The sequence below is a fragment of the Arabidopsis lyrata genome (genome assembly GCF_000004255.2).
Source record: "Arabidopsis lyrata subsp. lyrata unplaced genomic scaffold ARALYscaffold_8, whole genome shotgun sequence".
Lineage (NCBI taxonomy): Eukaryota > Viridiplantae > Streptophyta > Magnoliopsida > Brassicales > Brassicaceae > Arabidopsis > Arabidopsis lyrata.
Window position 1 is genome coordinate 21905971 of NW_003302548.1, and position 22604 is coordinate 21928574.

The 22604-nt window shown below is 32.1% G+C and overlaps 5 protein-coding genes across 7 annotated transcripts; 3 read left to right on the forward strand and 2 right to left on the reverse strand.

Annotated features, from left to right (window-relative positions):
• The first annotated feature begins 941 nt into the window (after window positions 1-941).
• On the forward strand, window positions 942-2543 carry LOC9302740 (putative clathrin assembly protein At5g65370). Its single transcript, XM_002864907.2, has 2 exons — window positions 942-1624; window positions 1782-2543. Exons 1-2 carry the CDS (start codon window positions 1176-1178, stop codon window positions 2218-2220), a joined length of 888 nt encoding a protein of 295 aa, XP_002864953.1. The 5' UTR covers window positions 942-1175; the 3' UTR covers window positions 2221-2543.
• Window positions 2544-2596: 53 nt separating this feature from the next.
• LOC9301029 (protein DETOXIFICATION 27) lies at window positions 2597-6499 on the reverse strand. Its single transcript, XM_021028288.1, has 9 exons — window positions 5875-6499; window positions 5505-5792; window positions 4981-5234; window positions 4802-4888; window positions 4481-4537; window positions 3383-3621; window positions 3183-3301; window positions 3006-3095; window positions 2597-2913 (listed from the first exon to the last, which is right to left on the reverse strand). The coding sequence occupies exons 1-9, from the start codon at window positions 6148-6150 to the stop codon at window positions 2863-2865; spliced, it is 1461 nt and encodes a 486-aa protein (XP_020883947.1). The 5' UTR covers window positions 6151-6499; the 3' UTR covers window positions 2597-2862.
• Window positions 6500-9507: 3008 nt separating this feature from the next.
• On the reverse strand, window positions 9508-10162 carry LOC9302741 (classical arabinogalactan protein 7). Its single transcript, XM_002866623.2, has one exon. It carries the CDS (start codon window positions 10080-10082, stop codon window positions 9705-9707), a length of 378 nt encoding a protein of 125 aa, XP_002866669.1. The 5' UTR covers window positions 10083-10162; the 3' UTR covers window positions 9508-9704.
• A 1443-nt stretch (window positions 10163-11605) lies between these two features.
• LOC9302742 (esterase FUS5) lies at window positions 11606-13681 on the forward strand. Of its 3 annotated transcripts, XM_002864908.2 has the most exons (6): window positions 11608-12041; window positions 12197-12295; window positions 12390-12431; window positions 12655-12799; window positions 13098-13199; window positions 13358-13681. In XM_002864908.2, exons 1-6 carry the CDS (start codon window positions 11721-11723, stop codon window positions 13447-13449), a joined length of 801 nt encoding a protein of 266 aa, XP_002864954.2. In that variant the 5' UTR covers window positions 11608-11720; the 3' UTR covers window positions 13450-13681. The 3 variants fall into 3 exon arrangements, with proteins under 3 accessions (XP_020883965.1, XP_020883971.1, XP_002864954.2); XM_021028306.1 differs by lacking the exons at window positions 13098-13199; window positions 13358-13681 and adding an exon at window positions 12568-12623 and having other exon boundaries at window positions 11606-12041; window positions 12722-12777; XM_021028312.1 differs by lacking the exons at window positions 13098-13199; window positions 13358-13681 and having other exon boundaries at window positions 11607-12041; window positions 12722-12801.
• Window positions 13682-16537: 2856 nt separating this feature from the next.
• On the forward strand, window positions 16538-17724 carry LOC9301030 (zinc-finger homeodomain protein 1). The gene has a single exon (XM_002864909.2). The coding sequence runs from the start codon at window positions 16727-16729 to the stop codon at window positions 17561-17563; it is 837 nt and encodes a 278-aa protein (XP_002864955.1). The 5' UTR covers window positions 16538-16726; the 3' UTR covers window positions 17564-17724.
• Window positions 17725-22604: the final 4880 nt, after the last annotated feature.

Here is a 22604-nt window from a genome sequence, read left to right on the forward strand (position 1 = left end):
AAATCTCCTAAAGAGAAAGTAAAAAAATATCTTTAATTATCTTCATTTCTTTGAACAGAAAAAATATCTTCACTTCTTTGCTCCATTTCAAATTGCACATGCCTTGAACACTAGAAGCAATGTTTGTCGGACTAAATAATATCAAAGGGACTAATTATGCAAAATAATATCTTTCTCTCTAAAAGATCTTAATTAGTAAACTAAACATTGCAATTTCTCTTAGCCAGTCTCAGTAAAGTAAATTGCAAGTCATGTTATTAATTTAGGCCCGTTTTTAAAAAACTTTTGCGAAATTTTCGAACATGACAATGAAGACTTCTGTGAAAGAAAAGCCCAAGAAAATCTAGGGTAGGCCCGTTAAGAAGTCGTGAACCAGTCCACAAATTTATAATCTCAATTTCTGCTTATGTGGCCCATGTAGGATGCTTTAGCCAATAATAACTCGAGAAGTAATGTCATTGACGCAGGTTAACAAATTAACGTGTGGACGGTGTAAATTAAATCAATAAATGTTTGATATTTCTTACTTTTTTATTTATTTAATAGTACGTGTTACACTCACAAATTAAAGTATCTGATAATGTGGATAAAGATAAAATTATTGTCTTACCAACAAAAAAAAAGACAAAATTAATGTGATGAGAAAACGTCATTTTCTAAGGTTTTTTTTTTTTGGACAAACAAAGGTGTTTTAGTTCAGTTTTCACTTAAAATAATTTGAGAGATCATTAATCTATAGAAATTTTTACCCACCTTTTCTTAATGAACTCCTTATCAAGAACATATCAATATATATATCATAATCAAACTCTTAGAATATGTAAATTAAATCTTTAGCATTTATTTATGAAACATTGAAACTTTTCAAATATTACACTAATTTTAGTTTATAAATAGATAGAAAATAATAATAATTTAAACTGTTATTGTAATAAAATCCACATGTATTTAATTTTCAAAATGAATATCTAATACAAAATCCGGCCTGGAAAATCCATCTAATACATGTTAATAAATAGATAACTAATTAACTATTAAGATAAGAACATATATATTTGATCTTACCCTACATTTAGATTAACCAAAAACACATTGTGAAACCTTGATACATTATAAAAGCAAAGCCACATTGCTAAAGATTCAAACATTTGAATAGAACAACTATATCCCATCAAATGGGAAAACTCACAACCTTGAATGGCATATTGAAAGACGAAGCGTCACAAATGAAACTCAATGTGGTTCATTTGTGTAGCTCCGTGAATGCCAAAACCATTGACTTAGCTCTCTTGAAAGCCACGTCTCATACCTCACACAATCCACCTTCAGACAAATACGTCACTTTCCTCCAATCAACTATTGACACGTGCTACGGTCCTGAGACTGTCGCTGCCATCCTACATAGGCTCCGTTTAACGACGGACGCGTGCGTGGCTGCTAAATGTCTTATTCTTCTCCATAAGATGATTAAAACAGAAAGTGGGTATAATGGAGAAGATAATCTTCGGGACTGTAATAGTCATCGTACTTTGATTTATAATCAAGGAGGGAGTAATCTTAAATTGAATAGTCTCAATGGAAATTCATCTCGTTTTACTAGAGAGTTGTCTCCATGGGTTCAATGGTAAGATTTTATATTTTTCTAGGCATTGGTTATATATACTTTTTGTTTTACTAAGGGTATTGAAGAGTACTCAAATATATGTTTGTTCGCGGTTATACGTTAAATAACAATATAATGGAAAGTCTTATGATTTATCAAATATTGGTCTTTTGAATAGGTACCAACAGTATCTAGATTGTTATTTATCTATTGCGGAAGTTTTAGGCGTTACTCCAAACATAAAAGACAAAACAGAAGATAAGCGTTTGGAGACTCAACGAGTCTCTTCTTACACAACTGATTGCATTTTCAAACAAATTGATTTCCTAGTAGATCTTTTCGAACATATAAGTGACAGGCCAAAAACTCCAACGTCGAAGCTGAACAAAATCATTATTGAGATGATAGAACTAATGGTACAAGACTACTTCTCTGTCATAAAATTGATCAGGATAAGGTTTGAAGAATTGAACGAGAGAGTAGCTAAATCTTACCAGTTGGTTCCGGTTTTGGAGAGGCTTGAAAATTGCAAGGAGGGTTTGAACGAGTATTCTTGGCGAAGCAAGTATTTGATTGAAGATTTTTGGTGTTTGGTATCGAAATTAAAAGATATGTAATGCTTGATGAGAGAAGAAATTAAATGTTGTACCAGTCCGGTCCGGTTCCTTAGCTAAAATCTTATATTATCATAGCTAGGTTTGTCCGTAAATCTGGTTTTAGTCTCTATGGGGTGTTCATGAGTCGATTCCATGTAGTTATTTATAAATAAATTATGAATATTATATGTAAATATGTTATGAATGAATACATATGTAGCCATGTACGGCCAGTAAGTGAGAGGCGTGTGTGAAACCACAATGTCCAAAACCATCGTAAAAACTCATACAAGTTTTTAAAAACCAAATGAAAAATTCCATAGAACAATTTCTATTTTCTAGAGATTAAAAGAAAGTGCAATTTGAGTCATATCTAAGTATTTAACCAATATTCAAGTTAAAACCAATAAATTTTATTATTTTTACTAAAATCAAATAAAAGCAGTTCAATATTTAGCCATTTTACTAATAATATTACAAGGCATGCTATAAAAAGAAAATCACAAAGGCCATGTTGCAGTAATTGCAGTTTACAGAGACCATATTTAATCTATAAACCGGCTCTAAGAGATTGTATCACATTTCGATACAAGCATACACCAGTTTTCCAAAACAAAATTATGCTGCAAAATTATGTAATAGTTGATTCAACAAAATCTTGAATCATTTTATTGTGTTGGACCATTTGTTAACGCGAGCATTTGCTTTCTGCGCCTGTAAATTTCATAAACATAAAAGAAAACGTTATCAGTAAATTCTCGAATTTGCTAAACAAATCAAAAACACAAAGAAATATCAATATCTACCTCTTTTTCCCAATCACATCTCATTGTAATAAAAGCTAAGATCATTGTTTGAACAGCGGTTCCTCCAAAAATCATACCAGCCCAAATTCCCTATTATAGATAAATAAAACCACAAAACATTATTCCATTGAGTAAACCAATTATCTATGAATCGTAAAGAAAATCGTGATTAATTACCATGACACCGAGTTTAAAACCCCAGCCCATGAGAAACCCAAGTGGAACACCAATGCAGTAGTAACATCCCAAGTTTATATATGCCACATACGATTGCCAACCCGATCCAACCGCCACACCTACTCAATATAATGAGCCCCACAAAAAGTCAACAAAAAACGTTGACTCGGTTTATAAAAATTGATAAAATTGTTACGTACCGGAAAGAACCGGTTGAACGCTGTTAAGAAGAACGGTGAAAGCTAACAGAAGTGAAAGTTTATTAACGGCGTCTAAGACGGCTACACTCGAAGAGAAGATCCATGCGATTTGGTTATGGAGAAGCATTATTAGAACCCCGAAAAACAATCCGATTATCAACGATTGTGTTACTGATACAATCGTCGCAAATCTTGCTCCTTTGCCATTACCAGCACCTAATTCGTTCGCCACACGAACACTACAATAGTTCATGTAAATTAAGTATCTAGATGTTAATAGTTTTCTTTTAAGTTGTATATCTATTGAACAGGAAAAAGTTATAGATTAATACTTTAATAGTACTATAATAGCAAAAAGAGTGATCTCTAAAATATTTTTCCTCGTATACGTGTTAATTTAGACAACACGACAAATATATTTGGATATAAGAAGAACTCAAAGCAAACACGGAAGAAGACAGCAAAAGCTGTAAGGATCTAGCCATATGCCAAATGTTAGGTTTCAATTTCCTAAATATTCCACACAAAATTATTGTTCCATGAAAATGTATCCTAATAATAGACCCCCATTAAGTATTATATTGTTTCCTTGCAAATTCCATGTTCATAAATAAAACTAAATGGGGGTCTAATATTAGGATACATATTCAAGGAATTATAATTTTCTCTGTAGAATATTTAGGCTAAACAGTACAATCGTATTTTTGTCGACGTACGTTAATTAGTGAACATACCATTAAGATACTATACGCATTTACTATTTATTTATTTTTGACATCGACATGCATTCACTATTTATAGTTGATAGTTGATAATAAATACTGAATGGTAATTACATTTACACGTACTTTGTTTTTATTCCGATTTATTTGAAAAATAGAAACCACGTTATTCACGAACCCAACATGACATCTAGTCCGCATTCATTGTAAGTTTCAACCTTTAATTTTCATGGGTCCGTTGTAAACGACTTAACATAGTTGATAGTTGATATTTAATATGATTGTACAAAATTAGACTTAACTGGTGAACCGGGACCAATTAGATCATTATTATAAACCGAATCAGAAATTAGCAATAGAGGAGAATGGACTTTACCCGGTTCCGGCGAAGAAAGCGAGAGGTATCATCATCTCCCAACCATTTATCGCCATGCTGCCAAAAGTTATTGGTAAGAAAATTAATCATACGTTTAAAAAGGATTATATATTCATTTTGTTTTTATGACAAATATATTAATTTTATCAAAAGAAGATAAAAACAAAAAACAACTATAACCTTTTGACAATAACCCAAAGAGCAGACGTGAGAAACAATGCGATAAGATTTATATATATGATTGATACTTTTTCTTCTATTTTAGTATTCTAAGAAAATATCAACATAAACAAAATAAAGGTCAATAAACGACTTAATTACCATATGGACAAGGAGTCCACGGCGATGCGAGCATTCTGAAGATTCCCAGTCATTAGAATCAAAATCCGATAATACCAATTCTCCAAACTGTAAAAAAAAAAAAAAAGTTTCCAACGTTAAAATGGTTTCGGACATAATTAGACACATGTCACAAAGAGTACATATATTTTTGTTGGTACCAAAGCATGACGCCGGAAGAAGCAGAGAGTTTAAGGAATTCCCAAAGTCCGGTTAAGGCTTCAGAGGAGAAGCCGGTCCAAGTAAGTGGACAACCGCCACAAGTAGAGTAAACTAATAGAATAAGAACATTGACCCACCACGATATACTAATCGTAGCCACAGTCCCGACGACTCCTAGTTTAAGTCCGTCCACGAACAACCAACACACTAAAATGTGAACTACCAATGCAACGGCTGCGGCATACGCAGTCACCTAATAACCACCCAAAAAAAAAAAAAAATTACTAGCTCGAACATTATATAGGAACTCTGATTTATTTTTTTTGCCTTAATTTATAAACGTTTAAACATATAAAAATTTGCTCATGACACGCATATATATAAAAAAAAAAAAACAACTGAAAAATATGCTTCTGACCTGCACAAATCTAGAAAAACTGAAAGTAATTTTGTATATAAAACTGTTATTTTTTTATTAGAATAAATTCTGTTTGAAAAACAGTCAGATCGATCGAATACATACTTGGTTCTTGAGCTGGCACTGGAGGAAACGTTGAAGGGGAAAAGAGAAAGTGAAGGCGAAATGAAGAGGTATGACCCAAATGGCGACAACACCGGAAAGCTCAGCGATATCGTCCGGTTGACCAAGAAATTTGAGAACTGGAGTAGTGAAAATATAAGTTGGTAATAACAAGACACAACAAAAGAAGAGAACAATCCAAGAACGCTGCATATAAACTCCCAGCATATAATATTTCTTCGCTCCAAACGCTTGCCCACACAGCGTTTCCAACGCGCTCGCCATTCCAAGCTACACCATTTACATATAAATTTTAAGAAAAATGTAAACATTACCCTTTAATTAAATCTTCAAGATTGTGTAGATACTATACCAAGAGGCCAAAGTTGAAGCCAACGGTGACGTTATTAACGATGGATATGGCGGCGAGTTCGAGATCGCCAAGATGACCAGCGAAAGCTTGAGTGATGACAAGCATCGAATATGTCGTAATTCGACTGAATATGGCCGGGCCAACGATTTGCCATAGCTTTTTTGTCTCAACCAAAATTCTATTCTTCAATCCTTCACCGTCTTCTTCCCCCGTGTGAGGACTTTTCAACAGTGCAACTCTCGACTCCGATCCTTCTTCTCCGCCACTTCCTCTCATCGCTAATTCCTTTTTTTTAGTTATGTGGACGAAATGAAATATAAGGAGAAAAGAAGAAGTGAGAAGAATGGTGAAGACGAGAGAGATGAGTCGTGAGTGAATTGGCCTTTTTTTTGTTTAATCTATTTATAAACTCTGTGGCTAGTATTATAATTTATTTATGGAAGAACAAATTCCAAATATGATTCATTTCTAAACGTATATATGTTTTTTTGGCTATCATTACACAACTCCAAATACGATAAACTTTAGTGTTGCTATTTCCGTGATGAAATTACAGACAAATTTATAATGAAAAAGGAAAACAATAAAAAGGGGAAGAAAATTTTCTGCCTTGATGAGGTTTTGTTTTCCAAATACAACGACAACAACGGAAAAAAAAAAAAATAGAAGAAAATTACGCCAAACTTGTTTGAGAGCAAACATATTTATCTTATTTATCTTCCACGAGTGCCAAGGGTTTTTAAACTATGAAAATAATATAGAGAATATAATAAAAAGTTTGGTATGAGTTTATTATATGAAAAAATCTTGAAATACGTCATTTGGTGCCTATGACTCTACATTTGATAAAATATTTTTTCTACTAGCCTTACTAATTAGATTTCGGTTTGCCAATGCCATCTAGTGAATTAGAATAAGTTTTACACTGAAAAGAGGAAAGCCATACATTTCGACACGTGAGAGGCACGTGGTATAGATTGGTTTTGTTTTTTTTGGTAAATGTCGTTTTATTTCGACATGCGTCAGTCAGAGTCCCCCCATGTGATCTCATTGCTTACATATTTGTGTTTTTTTTTTTTTTTAACAAAACATATTTATGTGTCTGATCGAGAAATGCCTAGAACTATTTCCAATAACATTTCCTAAAAGCTTAAGAAATTGAAACCAGACCCAAGTAAACTTTCGGATATTAGATCGGATCATCTAGATATCCCTTCAACACAACATAGGTCGTCGAAAGGATCTCGGAGACCATTTCAACCAAATATTTGATTTTGTGATTTGCTTCGATTCGGAAATTTCCGGATATCCGGAAATTCGAATATCCGGATTTTTTTGTGATATTTGCGGAAATCCGCTTCGGTACATCTAAATATTAAAAAAAAAACCGTAGACTATATAAAATAACAAAATATCATATATTCAAAGTTCTTGTTTGACATGTTTTCAAAATAAGTTCCAAAAAAACAAACGTAACCATTGTTGATATCACCGATCAAGAACATGCCATCAAACTAATTCTAAAAACCAAAACCCGATAGTTTAAAATTCCACTAATCAAAACATAACTTTGTGTAAATCCAGGAAGAAAATGCTAAAATTTGAGAAACTGAATCGTCCACGGTCCACTTCTTATTATTTATTTAATATTTAAGGGATGCTGATTTTTCATTTTTTAAATAAATCTCAAACACAATCCCATAATCTCACCAAAAATAAAACACAAGCCCAAAAGATTAAAAAAAAAACACGAGCCCAAAAGATTAAAAAAACACAAGCCCAAAATATACAAATACACAAACTATACTATGATATATATATATATATATATATATTCTTATATATATAGAAAAAATACGGATCGAATCGGATATCCAACTTTTAAAAAAACAGTATTTGGTATTTGCTTCGGTTTTAACGAATATTATATTTTTCTATTTGATTTGCTCCAAAATCTTACGGATATTCGGATTTTTTGAATCAAATCAAATCGAATACCGAATCGAAACGGATCAAACGAATATTTTGCCCAGGCCTAATATATATAGTTCATCTGTTTCGTTTTAAACTTTTTTTTGGGGTCAAAACTCTGTTTGACTTTGTTTAACGTTTTTTATATAAATTTAAAATTATATGAATTTTATTTATTTTGTGCATGATATGAAGTGTGGACCAAATTAGACTTTAAGGATGAATTGATAATATATGTTAAAAATGGACTATCCAATAAAGCCAAAACTAGAGATGATCGAGATATAAACATTAGAAATGTAATGGGTTTAAACGTTGTTTTTTAAAATTCAGTTGAATTATTTATTTAAATTATATTAGCTATAATAAGGTTTCAGTGCTTTTTAAGCAGTAAAAATGCTTATAACAGTCCAATTTTTATTTTGCGTTCTTGTTCCATTTTTTTTTGTAAAGCCAACAAATAATTACTTTAGTTTTTTTTTTTGTGAAAGCACAATCTCTTCTTCAAACTAAAATTTCCACAAAAATCAATATTTTAAAACAACAATTTTAACAGTATTACAGTCCCAACAACTCAGTCTTTTGGGTCACTGGTGAGCGAGAAGACATAACCAATGTTTTTGTCCTCTTGAGTTGTGGGTTTACTTACCGAGTATATCTAGAGTGGTACATATGTTTTTTTAATTGTCACAATTAAATACATATAACAAATATTCGTCAGAGGTAAAAAAAAAAGTAAAAAACTTATTATTTTCCTACTTTTTATGTTTTTCTAACTTATCTGGAATTATCTTGAATGTCAGGAAAATATTCAGTACTTATTTTCGTGATGTGGGTTTCTGGATTTTAGGTAGAGAATGTTTGGTCCGCTTTCTAACTATATGATCTACCGGGACTTGTCGGATCAGCCGATAGAGTTTATAAAAATAAATACTGTTACTGTGGTTTTATTCAATCGTGGTAGACATTTAATTTAAGCTATTAGCCAATTAGATTTTCAATTTATTAGGTCCGAAAAGGAGTTTCGATTTATTTTTGTCTACATCTAATATCTTGATGTTGGACCAGCAATAATAGCCCAGATACGGGAAGGCTATTGAAAGGGCTTAGCAGGCCTGGTGACAAAACATAAAAAGGTACGTGGAGGACATGGAAAATTGGAAATTGAGCTTATTTTTTTCATGGGTAAAAAAATAAAAAATATTCGTGAAACGAAATTAAGATACTTACTTGTCTAGACTCTAGACCATCATCTTTTAGTAAATGTTTGTGTTTTGGGGGGAATATATAGTGTAAGTTTAGAAAATTTAATTTTATAATATGAATCACCTATTTCTATTGATAAATTAAAGATTACGGTAAGCACTAAGCATTATGATACTGTATAGATCGCAGATCCGTATTTCAGAAGTATTAAAATCGTTTATTTAATTTGGACTCATAATCATCCAATATAGATCTTTATTAGATGACTCATAATCATCCATTTCATAAAAAGAAAAAGCCACGAACATGATTTAATAGTTCTGAAATCACAAGAATCAGATCTAGAGAAGACCTGTTTTATATAAAATTCTGAATTTTCTTTTTCTAGCTTTTACCTTTCATTCCTATAAACTATAAAGCATCAAAAGAATGATGAACCATGTGAGAATTTTGTAAAGAAAGAATAACTAAGTAGTTTTATTAAAGCTATCACTGGATTTACACAACATATTCCACCTCAACAAACAACATTTACCAATCCCAATTCAAACAACAATCGAATAATTTAAAAATCAATCAAATTATCGAAATTAACACCGTAACTATAGAATGAAATGTAAACAGAATGTTTTCAAGATGTAAACAATGAGATCCTAAGCCAAAACGACGGCGTAAATAACCGCAGCAAAAACGGTACCGACGACGAAAGCTTTGTTGGAGAAAGCTGCGTTAGGTGGAGGAGCGGCAGCGTCGGAAGGTGTCGGGGCTAGATCACCGGGACTAACTCCGGGACCTTCCGGTGCAGGTGGAGAAGCGGTGGGGACATCAGACGACGGAGAAGGAGAGGAAGACGGAGGACTAGCGGTAGGGGCAGGGGTGGCTGCAGGTGGTGGAGTGGTGGCCGGGGCGGGAGTTGCGGCAGGAGGCGGAGGAGTGACGGTGGTGGTTGGAGAAGGAGCTGGAGCTTGAGCGAGGCATGAGGTAGAGAAGATAGCAACAATGAAGAAAGCTTCAAAGATCTTCGAATTCATTTTTTGTTCTCTATCTAAAGATTGTTTACTTTAGAAAGATAGAGAATGAAGCAGAGTGGTTTAGGTGAGGAATGACGATGGAGGTATATAAAGGGAGAGAACAAACAATGTTATAAATTAAGTAAGTTAAATAGTAGTATCTTGATGATGAGATAATTATTAGTTTAATGATTAGTATCGAAATATTGAAATGTAGGAATAACATACAATTACTCTCTCCTTTTTTTTTTATTTATTAGATGTTTAAATAAAAATTACTTTACATTAAATGATATTTTCAACTTTAATACAGATTTATAAATGTATAATAGATGGATAATATCGGACTTGATCACCAATTCCATCTGTTGATCCGAATACAAATTTTCAAAGGGTTTAGAAAAATCGTTGGTTAAACTCGGTAAAAAAAAAAAAACACTAATCGAATCGAATTATGATTGTTAATAATTGGAGAGAGAAAACGTATATGTAGTAGACTGGTAGTATTGAATATTGTATCATGTTTGTCTTTCTGTCTACTCGTTCGATAATAGTTTCTTAATAATGATCTCTTTGCCTATATATGATGATGATGAACCTTAATTACAAAAATACAGATCTATCAAGAAAGGACAATGTCGTTATTATCGTATATCCCATGTGCGTAGCAGACCCATCGAGCTCATCATTTTTGAATACTTGTTATGGTTTTATTGTTCTCGTTACCGTTGGATCATTGCTGTTTTTCTTTTATTTTATTATCTCTTGTTTTTATTGCTAGTAACAAAGAGTTGGAGATAGCTGTCAGAGAATTTTAAATAGTTGAATAATGAATACAAATAAAACGGGTATCTATCTATCTATCTATATATACATAACGGAAGAAGACATTTGATAGCCTGTAAAGGTCATTTTACAGTGAATCAAGAAGGTTCGTCGTATTTATCATTAAATTAAATATAATTGGTATCCATAAAATGAACTTGAATTATATATATATAGTTGGCAATTTTATGAGGCCCATATGATATGATGCGAAACCAACCGACGATTATACACTATACCTACAATTCAGTGCACTGAATCGATTGATTAATCCCTAAAACTAAAGTTTTTACAATATTGAAGATATTTGCATCCAACTTTATTTTCATTAATTAATTTGAACACCAATACAAAAGAACTGAGATAGTTCGTTATGCACTCTAAAGCATGAGTTTTGTGTTGTCACTTTTAGAGCAACTTGTATTCACTTCTAACTGAACTTTGCATCATTTAAAAAAACTATTTGGATTATCTTAAAAAAATTAGATCAAGACGAAGATGTTTACATGGTCTTTTTTTTGTTGGTGTAATTACTTTAATTTCTCCTTACCCACAATCCATATAATTTTCTCTGTCTTTTTTTTTGGTCAAGCATAATTTTCCATGTCTATATTTGATCTTTTCGAGTAAAGCTTTCCCATACATAATTTTCTTTGCCTATATTTGATCTAATTTGTAGCTCTTGAAAATTTGCAAAAATATTTATTATATCAGAATCAGATACACAATGTTATGGGCCGATGATTTCAAAGGATTCTTCTTTATGGGCCGATGGAGTTTTGGGCCTTTCTACCACAATGTTGACGATCAAAACGACAAATCAGACCGTGTCTTATGTTCGGGCAAAAGGATAATTCGAAACCTGACGGAGGGATGTTAGGACATTCATATCCTTGTTTCCAAACGGGATTACGGTTTAAGGTAACGGCGATGGCGCCGGAGAATTACCGGAAACAGAAGAACCCTAGAATTTTATGCCTTCATGGATTCAGAACCAGTGGTCGGATTCTCCAAGCGGGTATAGGTAAATGGCCGGACACAATTCTCCGAGATCTCGACCTCGATTTCCTTGACGCTCCTTTTCCGGCCACCGGAAAATCTGACGTCGAGCGTTTCTTTGATCCGCCGTATTACGAGTGGTACCAGGCTAACAAGGTTCGTCGCAACAAAATTCTGAATTTCGTTAAATTCAATGTTGATCATTGATACTATTAAGTATTAACACTATCAGAGTAAAGGTTGGTTTTTTTGCTATAATTTAGTCTAATTTTGTATACAAAAAGTTGATTTAGGTGTGTGTGTGTTTGCAGGGGTTTAAGGAATATAAGAATTTTGAAGAGTGTTTGGCTTATATAGAGGACTACGTGATAAAGAATGGACCTTTTGATGGTCTTCTTGGTTTCTCACAGGTTGGTTTTGATGCTTGGATGATATTTTAGAATTGACCACTGTCATATATATCAGCAGGATCGTGGACCGTTGATTTTTGATCCATTCTTGCAGGGAGCTTTTCTAACTGCGGCTATTCCGGGAATGCAAGAACAGGTACATTAACTGATCAGATTCCTGGTTCTGAGATTGAATCTGCTTATGAGTTTTTTAAAGAATGAAACCTATTGTTAGAGTAGTTTTGTTTTGTTTTGTGTTTTGAGCTAGTGTGTGATGTTGAAACCGTTTGTAGGCAACAGTGAGGTTGAATCTAAATTGAAGAATGGAACCTATTGTTTGAATAGTTGAGTAAGTGGTTGATGTTGTAAACTGTTTCTAGGGAACTGCTCTAACTAAGGTGCCAAAAGTCAAGTTTTTAGTTATAATATCTGGAGCAAAAATTCCAGGGTTGATGTTTGGGAAGCCAAAAGCTGCTGTTAACGCATTCTCATCTCCAGTTCGTTGCCCGTCACTCCACTTCATAGGTAAAACCGTAACTACGTCCCTGCGCGTATTCTTGACTCGATTTCTCGGTTATATTGGAATCTAAGACACTGATCAATGCCAAGTTTCTGTCTAATCGTTTGAAACTTACATCAATAGTGTGCCTATAATGTAACCAAGATTGGCATGATAGTGTTTAAATTAGAACCTAATGTGCAGCACTACATGTTAACATTAGAGCTTCTCCTACAGCATCTCGATTGGCTTTTGCTGTTTTTATTCAAGGACGATATATGACGTTAGAGATGACTTGTCTGTAGTTCTGTATCGGTTTTGCAGGTGAGAGGGATTTCTTGAAGACAGAAGGTGAAGTTCTTGTAGAATCATTTGTAGAGCCAATGGTGATCCATCATTCAGGTGGACACATTATACCGAAACTTGGTTAGTAAGCATAAGAAGCTGATCATTCTTCACTTCTCGATACATTTAAGCTCTATTATTTGTAGAAGAGGAAGGAGAAATCTGCAATTGAAGTAAGAAACATAAGATCTGTCTCTTCTTATTTTGTTGCTCTTATGAGCTTTCTTTGTCTTCTGCAGATACTGAAGCTGAGGAGACAGTCTTGAGTTTCTTCCAGAGGATTAGGCAGATGCGTTCTGATGAATCAGCTCCTGTAAGAAGCTTGATGTGATTGAGAGCTACTCCAATATGGTTTACTTTAGATTAGGTGATGTGGCAAATTTAAAAATTGTGAGATGTGATTATTCTTTTGGATTTGTTTGTCTGGTTTAGTCTTTAATCCAGGGACAATTCAATAAACGTAAATAATTAAATTTACCAACCAAAATGGATGTGCTCGTTCTTGTAATTAAAATTTGTAGAGAACAACAAAAGATGATCAAATGTTTTGCTACCTTTTGATATATAAGCTCTATTAAAAAAGACTTTAATATTCATATTAACAAAATAATGATAAAAGTTCTAAAAATTTGTTCGGAAAATCAAAAACTCTATTCAATTTTATATTATTTTGTTATAGGAAAATGTTGGGAGAATTTTTAACAAAAAATGATGGAAGGAAAAAAAAAAAGAATGGAGGGGCACTAAAGATGGTGAGTTAAATTATTGTCCTTGAGCTGTATAGTAGTATTTATGGTCAAATGGATTCTCATGATAATCTATGAGTTCCACTAGTAACAAAGTTTTACTTCTTTTTCAATCTTCTCCTTATACCCTATTAACTTAGCCTTGTCGGTTGCTTTTTAGTCTTCTTTTATTTTTATTTTAAAAACTTTAAACCCTTTTTTATTCTTGTATGAAATAATTGATTGAACATATCGAATTACAGATCCTATGATTATAAATATATATGATAAACAGTAGACGTCGACATGGGTTGTGAAACTTCAGACTAAATATACCCATCATAAGTATTCTCACGCTTCCAAAGCTTTAAGCCTTTAACTGTTTAGTTTTTATGCACTTTTAACAAATCATCATCATAATATATATATATATATATATATATATATATATATATATATATATATCTATTTTGAATAACTTGGTTATATTTTGAATTAGTTGTTTGGTTTAATTTTTGTGTTGTTTCCCCTATTGTCATTGCTTATTACATACCAAACCACGATTTTAATAAAGTAGAAAATATTTTCTCGTGTCAATATCTAGTTGTGAATTGCGATGACCATATCCACGTTAATATATAGATATACGCAATGATTTAATTTCAAAGAGCCTATCATTGACTTAGGAAATCTATTAACTCATAAATTCTGTCTGGCATAAACATTGTTGAATAGTACTTTCTTACAATACTACTTCTGCCTCTTTTAGTTTGATAGTTTTCGTGTTACCTATTTATGATTTCTAATTTATCATCTTTTGAGATTTAAGTTTAATAAGAAATGTAAACATTATGATGAATACGAATAATGAACGGAGACAAATCCTCTGTGTGTCTCCACGTAGGAAAGCGGTTTCCCGCCAGCTGACAAGTACACGTCAGCACGTCATCTCAAACGTCTTTCAGTAATCCATTTGCTTCATTATTTCCTCCTCCTATTAGTCGGTGTTTTTATATTTTTCAGACTTTTCTTTTCTTGTAACATAAAAATTACACTTTTTGTTCGTATCAAATGAGTTATTTTTTTTGTTTGGTTTAACTCTCAAATGAGTTTTTATTATATTCACTCTTAAATCTTAATCCAAGCTTTGGAATTTGAGCCCTACAAAACATTCGCATTTATTACTGATGCGACACATATGTTACTTTAATCTTACGATACTATTATTCTGAAGAGAACGGTCAGCAAGTTTAATTTAAATCATCACAAATTGATGTTATTCCAAAATTTTCCAACATTTTACTGTCTATGAGATTGGATCAAATATTTGAATCTAAATGAGAGCGAATGTTGGTTTCCGTCTCGTGTTCTCGTATACCAATGCTACTTACTATTCCATTAAAGAAAATACAAATAAGAAATGCAAATGTTTTTTTTTAAAGAAAAAAGATCCACAAAATTTTCTGATTTGTTGTACAAATAACTTACGTAAATTCGTCATGCAATTTCGTGTTGATAAGACCAATGACCCTCGACTGAAGTAATGAAGAGACTAGTCGTTAACAAAATAAGTTGTATGAATATTATTAATTACTGCTGGTCGTTTAAAGAAAATAGTGAAAGGAAAAAAACAGTCGTCGTAGATCTAACGTCAGCATAAGTTAATCGGACGGTTAGAGGCTGAGAAATGATCATCTCATACGTTTCGTTTCTTCTTCACCTTTGCAACTTATCTACAAGTATTTAATGTATTTAAACTCTGTTTTATTTGATGACACAAAATAAAACAAAAGTTTTTTTAGTAATTATTTATACGGAATTATTTCGTACTAAAAAAAAAAAAAAAATTATTTAGTACTAATAATTCTGAAAAGTTGACAACAAAATTCAGACCTTGAAATTATTAAGGGCATTACTGATTTTGATGTGATTAGACTGCCCATCACTTTATTGCAGAAATATTAGTGCATATATTTATGCTATTGGCATATGGACAAAAATGTTTATCGCGTTTGTTTTGATTCTATCCCTTTTTTTTAGTTTCCCAAAAAGTTATCTCTAATATCATCCCATCTCTTTATTTATTTTTTAAATCCTACACTAAACTTTTTGTATTGCATGTCCAAAAATAACAAAAGCTTATTATTTCATTTTGAAAATTTTGTAAAAACCTTAGCTACTGTTTTTAAGGCGAGAACACCCTAGAAGTAATTCTGAAAAAGATAAACATGTTTTGTTATATCATTTTAATTTAAGGTTATTACATAATTTTTGAGTGTGCCCTTTTCTAATACAAAATTAGTAACATGTCCTTGCATTCTTATATGTAATTAACAATCTTTACAACTTTATAACCCACAAAAAAAATTCAGCAAATGGAACCAATTCAAAACAAACTCAAATCAATTTTTTTTTAACATACTTAAAACAACTTTCTTTTTTAGATCATAAACATGGTTAAAATAATAGTTGACAGAAACAGATCATGGTTAAAGTGATCCGACCAAATTGAATAGAATAAGTAATAGGAATACCTAATTAATAAGTAAGTAAAATAGCTCTTCAACTCTATTAAAATTAGAAAGAAAGAAAGAAAGAATTGTAAAAGATAAAGAAAGCGTTACAAAGTGTGGTTGAGGACAGATTATATTAGATTCCGAGTTCCAATAAACAAGAATGTATAGAGCAAAAAAAAAGATAAAAATAAAATAAAAACACTTCTCAAATCCCAAATCCAAAAGAGAGAGAGAGAGAGATAAAGAGAGAAAGATAATCTCTTTAATGTCCACATTATCTCTCTCTTCTTCTTCTCCTTCTTCTTCTCCTTCTTGAGAACATCCTCTCCCCAAAAACGACGTAGTTTCACATTTCTCCACTTCTTGAATGGAGTTTGAAGACAACAACAACGACGAAGAGCAAGAAGAGGATATGAATCTTCACGAGGAAGAAGAAGACGACGACGCCGTTTACGAATCTCCTCCTCTCTCTCGCGTTGTCCCCAAAGCCTCGACAGAAAGTCATGAAACCACCGGAACAACCTCCACAGGCGGTGGCGGAGGATTCATGGTTGTTCACGGCGGTGGAGGAAGCAGGTTTAGGTTCCGTGAGTGTCTCAAGAACCAAGCGGTGAACATAGGAGGACACGCGGTGGATGGTTGTGGTGAGTTTATGCCAGCTGGAATCGAAGGTACTATCGACGCGCTAAAATGCGCCGCTTGTGGCTGTCACCGTAACTTCCACCGCAAGGAATTACCTTACTTCCACCACGCGCCGCCACAACATCAGCCTCCTCCTCCTCCGCCAGGTTTTTACCGACTTCCAGCTCCGGTAAGCTACCGACCACCACCGTCACAAGCTCCTCCACTTCAGCTCGCTCTTCCTCCTCCACAAAGAGAGAGATCAGAAGATCCAATGGAGACTTCTTCTGCTGAAGCAGGAGGAGGAGGTATTAGGAAGAGGTATAGGACTAAGTTCACGGCTGAGCAAAAGGAGAGGATGTTAGCTTTAGCTGAGAGGATTGGATGGAGAATTCAGAGACAAGACGATGAAGTGATTCAGAGATTTTGTCAGGAGACTGGTGTTCCCAGACAAGTTCTTAAGGTTTGGTTACATAACAACAAACACACTCTTGGTAAGTCGCCGTCACCACTTCATCATCACCAGCCTCCTCCTCCTCCACCACCACAGTCTTCGTTTCATCATGAACAAGACCAACCATGAATCTTGAATTTCTTTGATCACTAGGGTTTTAATTTAGCTTAATTAATTACTTGAGAAATTTGAGAGAGAAGGTTTTTATTGTTTAATTTATGTACCCATTCTCGTCTTTGATGATGTTGGTGATGATCTTTCTGGTTAATTATGTTTTGCATTATTAGCTTCTAAGTCTCTTAGCAAAATCCTTGATTGGTCTGACTATATATTATACTGACGTCCTTAGTAGCGCATCATATGTGTCAGTGTTTGAATTTATCATCATGTTTTGTGTATGAATTTATATGAACTTGATCGTGCATATGTATGTGTATTTTGTGTATGCATTATATATATATACGTATGTCTTCATTAGCATATGATTTCATTTTTTTTTTGTGTATGAATACCTGTGTGTGAATCTTTTAATGCTCCCTAGCTAAGCTTGTTGACATTGTTATTGTATCTGAAGTTCCTAGTGTTTTAGAGTGTTATTATATTTGCTTGACCATTATTTTCCACACATACACACACATATTTAATTTATAGCTAGATCTGATAGTGTTCTTTGTTTCTTAAGTTCTAGGTTTTTGAGTGATAATATAGTCTTGATCATACATAAATTGGTTATTGTTATTATTATTATATGTTTTGTGGGATCAATTATATATATACTTCTCATTTAATTGTCCAATGAGTGTAGGACTCAAATGTGGATCGGTCGGAATCTCCTTGGGATGGAGATCTCTGCCCTAAAAATATATTTCAATGGCTTATATTATTAGTATCATATATGCGTGGATTCCTCAATCACCAATCAGTATATATATTTATTCACTTAAAATAAATTAATTTTCTCCCGTTGGAAAATGATAAAGGTGAAATAGCATGAGCTAGCTGCTGCAACAGTATTCTGATTCCTGGGAATTAATTCTTCACTCAAAAAAAAAAAAAAAAAAAAAAAACTCAAAACATGTCGATGCATCCAAAGCTTCACATATCCTCTTTCTGTCTTATACTATAGTAATTTATAAGTATGTCTATGCTCTTCTTTTGAAGATCTGGGGAAGAAGGAAACATGTGGGCTTCTTTGGAAGCAAGAAGGAGAAGAGAGAAAAACATATGGGCACACATACATTACTGCATTAATGATGTTCTTCTTCCAAATCCCTAGACATTCAATTGGAAGTAATTTTGATTAATACTCCCTCTGTTTCAGTTTAGTTGTCGTTTTAAAATTTAAATTTTGTTTCATAATAGTTGTCGTTTTTGGTTTTCAATGCAAATGTTTGGTGAAAATTCCAGTTTTATCCCTACAGTTTTAATGTTTTGACCAATGAAATTTTTTATAAAATATATTAATAAAGAGTAATACAGAAAATTTAATGCTTTCTTAATTTGTGTGAAAAAACCTTAAACGACAACTAAAACGAAACGGAAGGAGTATTTCTTAAGATCATTCACACACTTAATTCACCTTTTAGAGATAATTTGGGTAAGTAACATTTAATTTAAACGAGCAAAAACCCTTTTCCATTCGTTCCATGTGATGGTAATGTAATAACAATTTGTATAGTAATAAATCATTTCGTATAGTAATAACATCAATTTGAACAAGTTAATAGTAATTATAATTAATAAAAGTGGTTCGGCCTAGTAATTCATTGACTAAGGCAATCATGTACATAGGAAAATATCTGAGACGAACAAAATTTAATGAACTTAGAGGAAATTAGGGTTTTGAGTGATAGTGAAATGAAATATGCAGAGGAAAGAGGGAACCAAAATGATTGTAAAAGGAAAGAAGAGGCAGATAAGATTCGAGTCCCCATCTCACGGCCATTTCCATATATAGCTTTTCATGTCTCTACCTCTCTATCTTCTCTCTCTATTTCTCTTTGAGACAATGCAATAAAAATGGAAAGAGAGAGAGAGAAAGAGAGACAAATATACACACAAATGAAGAGACTTGAGAGAGATGCTTTTGCTTGATAAGGCAATCTCTACGCCTTCTTGTCTAAGCTAAAGCTGCACACTCCTAGAGTGAAGATGACTTTGTTGTGGTCCTCTTTCATTTCTCTCTTTCTTTTTTTTGGGTCACAAATTTCAAACGCGTTAACCTCAATTCATGACTCGGATCGAGTTTGAACTTTGATCAACACATGTTTGGAAATAATCATTAACGTTTGTAAATATACCATTTTCTAATATGGTTTCGACTTTTAAAAGTTGTATGGACCAAAGTTCCAGTTGCTTTACAAGTAAAACGCATTTAGCTCAACCGCAGAGTATCTAATTAGTTTGAAAGTTAGAGAATTCAGTTGATCTTAAACTTGAATACAAGTCTGTATTAAGAAAGATCGTAATTTGACGTAAAATTCTTAATTGCTAGAAAACTTTAGTTTTGGTCGAGGAGTCTACATTGGTTTATAAAATGAATTATAAGAAAAATAATGATGGTGACATGTATAATAGTATTACGATTAAAAGATTTATTCAGAGGGGAAAAATGTTTACTCGCTGATGCAGTAATGAGAAATGTTCGTACCATACGTTGGAGTCTGGACTTGCAATAAATGTTCATAGAAAGTAGTGAAAGTGGTTAAGTTAATTTTAGCAAAGAAAAGAAAAGTAGTTAAGTAAATAAAATTTAGGGTTGTTTTTGGGTTTATGTAAGGTAATATTAAATTATTGAGGTACAAAATATTTTGATCAGATACTAATAATATTTATTTAAACAATGATTTTTTTTACTGTGGTCCTCTTCATGGAATCTTTCAGTCAATACGCAGAAACCCATCGGACAACGACCCATCAATGTGTATATAATGTACCATACATATACACATGAGTGTATACGTATATATCAGCATCATCATCATCATTATCATCACCATCATCATTCTCACAGTGTTTTTACTGTGGAATAGTTACTGTCGTTATGCTTCATTTAGGGAATCTAAATGTGACCCACAAGCAGGTTTTATTACCACCCTTTCAAGCTAAGTTTCGAAACAAGTAATGTATTACATGAAAAAGTAAAAAGCTTGATTTTGATTGCGTAAATTTAAATATAGGACCAACTAGGGTTAGGGTTTTACATTTCTTTAAACTATATGCTATTGGCATAGTCTTAGCTTCATAAACATTGCCCTAATTTGGAAAACTGATGATGATTCACGTGCAATGAAAAAAACTTTTTTTTTTTTTTTAATATCCTTTCATAGTACAATTATCACCGATTCTTAAGCATGTAGTTAATTAGTCACTTCGTACCATAATTCAAAGAATTTTACGATTGTATGGAATTCTTAAATAATTATTTTTCTTTATACAAAAGGAAGAATATTTCAGATTTGTATGGGTTCTAGTGGAATTGGTTAGTACTATCTTAGATTAAATTTGCTAATCTAATACAAATTGTTGGGAAAAAAGGAAAAGTATTTTCTCTTTAGTTCTATTCTATGTGTAAAAGAAAAAGCAAAGGTTGAGAAAAGTTTAGAAGCTATAACTTTTAGCAAAAAAATTGTCACGGAAAATAATAAATAATATATATATTTGGACTGAATGACTGTGACGACTCATAATGACAAAGCCCAATGAGAGAATTATAAAAGTTTATTTGTTTTGTATTGTTGTCTTCACTTAGTCCACTGTCCAAATAGTTCTTCATTTCAAATTTCTCACACTCAATCGCACACAGACATATAATTATTTGAGCGTATATATATCACTGCGTGAAGATTAATTTTGAATGTGTCTGTAAATAACTAAATATACGTTTATATGCGGATCCCAGAGTTAAACACCAACATTTTTAGTGAAAAGCTAAATAAATTAAAAATTCTAGTATAGCTAGGCAGTGATAAAGTAAAATTAGTAGTCACATAGTTGTCAATGACAGATGATCATATGGTTATTAAAGCTTAATTACATTATTCGTTTTATAGGTTATTGAGACATATAGAAAATAACTTAAAATAATTACGATTATAACTCACACAATTATTTGCTGTAAAAAAAAAAGAAAAAAAAACTCGTACACAATTTTTCATTTTAAGGAAAATATATACCAACTAATATTTGTTAGTATATAATTAAGTTAAATATATCTTAATTAGTTTTATTTTTCTAGAGATGTAAAGATGAAAAACAAATATGTTGGTTATAGGTTAGGGGCTTTTGCAAAAATGCCACTTTTTCAATGTCATTTTTCAAAAATATCCTCTTTTTAAAACCTTATAAAAAATGCTTTTAAAAATATAAGATTTACCCAAATATGTATGTAATATTATTAAAACATACACAAACTACATTTATATGTATCTAAAATCTTATAAATACTTTATAAATATCTTATAAATGCATTTTAAATACCTTTAAAAATCTTTAAAATATCTTGTAAAACCTTTGAAAAACCTTAAAAATCCTTTAAAATAACTTGTAAAACCTTTAAAAACACCTTATAAAACCTTATAAATACTTGGATCGAGTCTTCAAGTAGTAGTTACAATCCATAAGTACCTTATAAACCTAATAAAACTTTATAAAAATTTCTTTAAAAAAAGGTATTTTTGAAAATGGACATCTAAAAGGAGCATTTTTGAAAATAGGCACACCAAAAGAGGTATTTTTAACAATTTCCCTATAGATTATTAGTTTTCCATAATAATAATTAATAAGTTTAAATGTAACTTAATTTTTTATATATTTAAATAGTATTTGTTCATTGTAAATTTTAATTGTATATGATAATGTTCTAGTGAAAATATTTTCATACTTATGGAAACAGAAAAGAAAAAAAAAAACTATTTTCACGTTTTTTTACACAACTATTTTCATAAAGAATGTGTATTTAAAAAATGATACAAAAAAGGGGAAATCTTCATAAATTTTCTCCACACACGATTATTTATTTCACGATCGTCAAATTGTTGAATGCCATGCGATGCGACAATGGTAGGCCCAAATGATTAAATTTAATGAATATAGCGTTGGCCCATTTCTTCATAGTTACAGATCCTAGAGGTTTAGTGGACCTGGGGTCCAATCATTTTTTTTTTTTTTA